This window comes from Hibiscus syriacus, unplaced genomic scaffold, assembly GCF_006381635.1.
Source record: "Hibiscus syriacus cultivar Baekdansim isolate YM2019G1 unplaced genomic scaffold, ASM638163v2 tig00111701_pilon, whole genome shotgun sequence".
Lineage (NCBI taxonomy): Eukaryota > Viridiplantae > Streptophyta > Magnoliopsida > Malvales > Malvaceae > Hibiscus > Hibiscus syriacus.
The window spans coordinates 79,561-82,504 of record NW_024063157.1 but is presented as its reverse complement, the minus strand read 5'-3'; the positions used below and the strand labels follow the sequence as shown (position 1 = coordinate 82,504).

The 2,944-nt window shown below is 33.9% G+C and overlaps 1 protein-coding gene across 1 annotated transcript; it reads right to left on the bottom strand.

Annotated features, from left to right (window-relative positions):
- Window positions 1-581: 581 nt before the first annotated feature.
- Window positions 582-2,633, bottom strand: LOC120167821 (mitogen-activated protein kinase kinase 6-like). Its single transcript, XM_039176716.1, has 7 exons — window positions 2,500-2,633; window positions 1,934-1,991; window positions 1,457-1,825; window positions 1,196-1,378; window positions 894-1,117; window positions 762-807; window positions 582-674 (listed from the first exon to the last, which is right to left on the bottom strand). Exons 1-7 carry the CDS (start codon window positions 2,631-2,633, stop codon window positions 582-584), a joined length of 1,107 nt encoding a protein of 368 aa, XP_039032647.1.
- Window positions 2,634-2,944: the final 311 nt, after the last annotated feature.

The following is a 2,944-nucleotide window of genomic DNA, read 5'->3' as shown; positions in this document are numbered from 1 at the left end:
GTCTTGTTTTGCTTAAACTATAAAAAAATTAAATTTCCTATTAAATTTTTCAAATTTTATTTTATTTTCTCCGGATCATTAATTTATTTGACATATTATTCTATATATTTTTATACTCACTTAACATTTTTTTCTTCTCATCATTATCTTCTTCAACACTTAATAATTTCTCTTATTTTTAGACGTCATAAAAAATATTATTGTCTTATATATTTTTGAATAATTGTATTAATTTTGAGAAACAACGTTCAGTTCATTGACTACATCAATCATAACGAATTTGTTTCGAAAGTAATAATTCTTCCACGATATATTTAAAGTATAGATTTTTTTAATCCATTGATATATTTATCTAATCGATACTAATTATTTATTTTGACGTCGTTAGACTCATCTCGTCGTCTTTCCACCTTATCATTTTAGATTTTCTCAAAACTTTTTTACACATTCTTCAGAAAATAAACAAACCTTATCATATTACCGACAATTCATAAAATTGAGAAAGAATACTCCATATGTTGCAACTGATTCTGGTTAATTCTTACAAAAAAATCAAATCATGTACAAATGAAAGGCCAAGATCATCTTGGGAAATTCATAGGAGATTCCAAACTACCAACCAAAATCCCAAGGTCTATGTCTTTGTCTTCGAACTTTTTAATGAAGGGGTGAGACTGCAAAACAACAAAACATGTTCCAATCATGGATTTGGAGGTTATATTGACAAAGAACATTGTGGTAAAAAACCATGGGGAACTTACCAACAGGTCCACAGATGATGTTCTCTTTTCAGTTTCCTTCTGTAAGCTAAACATTGAATAGGACCACTTTCAGTCAAAACAAATACTGTCAATGAACATAAAATGATGTTTAATGAAGGTATAAATGTTTACCAGGCTGATACAAATGAACAGAACTCTGGAGAGAATTGATCTGGTGGAGCACTTGGTGGAGGATTTTGCACAATGGCCTCCCAAAGCTCGTAAAAGTCGGGACAACTTCCCCCGTCTTCGGATTGCATATACGGGTAACGTCCGATAGCACACTCGAGCACCACCATGCCTAAACTCCAAACATCACTGGTGCAGTCGTAAGTGCTCCCACTAATTCTCTCAGGCTACAAATGGGAATTGTAGAATTAAAAACAAAGTGATTCGAAATGGTGTGGAAATCGGAAACTGGAAATGCCACTTACCGACATGTAGCTGTAAGTCCCAACCAATGTATCTCTCTGCCCCTTGGGGCTAACTAGTGTTGCACTGACACCGAAATCAGTGATCTTCACTTCCCCTTTTCTGTTCACCAGTAGGTTGGATGGTTTTATGTCTCGGTGTATGACGTGCTTCTCATTATGCAAATACACAAGCCCTTGCAGAACCTGTAAACGAAAAGATACATGAATCGAAATGAAACTTGTTCAGTTACCGTAATGATATTCGCTTAGCCGTTTATATACCTGCTTACACACGACTGCAAGATACGGTTCGAGGATCGTTTTAACTTGTCTGAGAACATCGGCCAGAGATCCACGGTCCATGTATTCTAGCACGAGATATATGGATCGGCTGCGATGAAAAGAATGGTAGAAACCCACAACATGTGAACATTGTAACGCTTGGTGTATTCTAAGCTCCTGCAGAATTTGCTTCTGGATCTCTTCTGATCTGTTCATTTGCATAGAAATTTCCTTCAAGGCAAATGAATTTCCACGCCATTTATGTCGAACAAGTTGTACTACACCTCCGCTGCCCTTCCCGACCACTTTGACGGCCTCGAGGTCTTCCAATGAGAATTCGAAATCAACCTCCGACTGTTCAATATAATTCTGAAAACAGACATGAAAGTTACTAGATTAAAAATCCGACATAAATAAAAAAAAAACCTTGCAACAAAACATAAAAATGATCGCAAAGATTAGTTTAAAGAAACCTACCGGAGATTCTTTTTCCTTGGAAATGGGATGCAATTCACCATCTTGAAATGTGGCAGTCCTGAAGATATATTACATTAAAAAGAAACTAATGAAGTCATTAAATTTGATTCAAGAACCCATTTTTACTTAATGAAAATGGAATTTTTGATCCAAAACTTAAATAGAATGAAGAAAAGAAAACAACTTACGAGACAGAAGTGATTTGATTTACTTGGGAAGGAACGGAGAGCTTCAATGGTTTCTTGTTCTTCATCTCTTTCTTTCGAAACACTGGATTCTTCAGAGGATCAAACCAGAGGGAAGTGAATTGGATTATTATTATTATTATTATTATTATTATTATTATTATTATTATTATTATTATTATTATTATTATTATTATTATATATGTGTTTGTATGTATGAAAGAAAGGGATAATTCGTTATGAATCCAAAAGGTAATACCGCGAAAATAACTGAATCAATTTAATTTTTTAATTATTTTATATAAATATAAAAAAACGAGATGAATTGAATTGAAGACGCAAGATAAATACAATATAAAAATAAAGTTTAATACAACATACACATCGGCGAGAGATCCGGGGTCCATGTATTCTAGCACGAGATACAACGCTTGGTGTGTCGTTAGCTCCTGCACAATTTGCTTGCGAATCTCTTCTGGTCTGTTGATTTGCACAGAAAAAGATGAAGAAACCATTGAAGCTCTCTCTGTTCCGACTTGTAAGTTGTTTTCTTTTCTTCATTTTATTTAAGTTTTAGATCAAAGATCCCACTTTTATTCAGTAAAAATGGGTTCTTGAATCAAATCTCATGGCTTCATTGGTTTCTTTTTAATATAATATATCTTCAGGAATGCCACATTTCACGATGGTGAATTGCATCACATTTCCGAGGAAAAAGAATCTCCCGTAAGTTTCTTTAAATTAATCTTTGGGATACTTTTTATGCTTTGTTGCAATGGTTTTTAAATTTCAGTGTCTTTCATGACTGTTTTCGAACAGTCGAGGT

Excerpts from the sequence above, each read along its gene's own strand:
- LOC120167821 (XM_039176716.1), bottom strand. The coding sequence starts at position 2,633 with ATGGTTTCTTCATCTTTTTCTGTGCAAATCAACAGACCAGAAGAGATT. Across the intron at positions 1,826-1,933 it reads CCAAGGAAAAAGAATCTCCG|AATTATATTGAACAGTCGGA; the intron begins GTAGGTTTCTTT and ends GTCTGTTTTCAG. Across the intron at positions 1,379-1,456 it reads TTGCAGTCGTGTGTAAGCAG|GTTCTGCAAGGGCTTGTGTA; the intron begins GTATATAAACGG and ends TTTCGTTTACAG.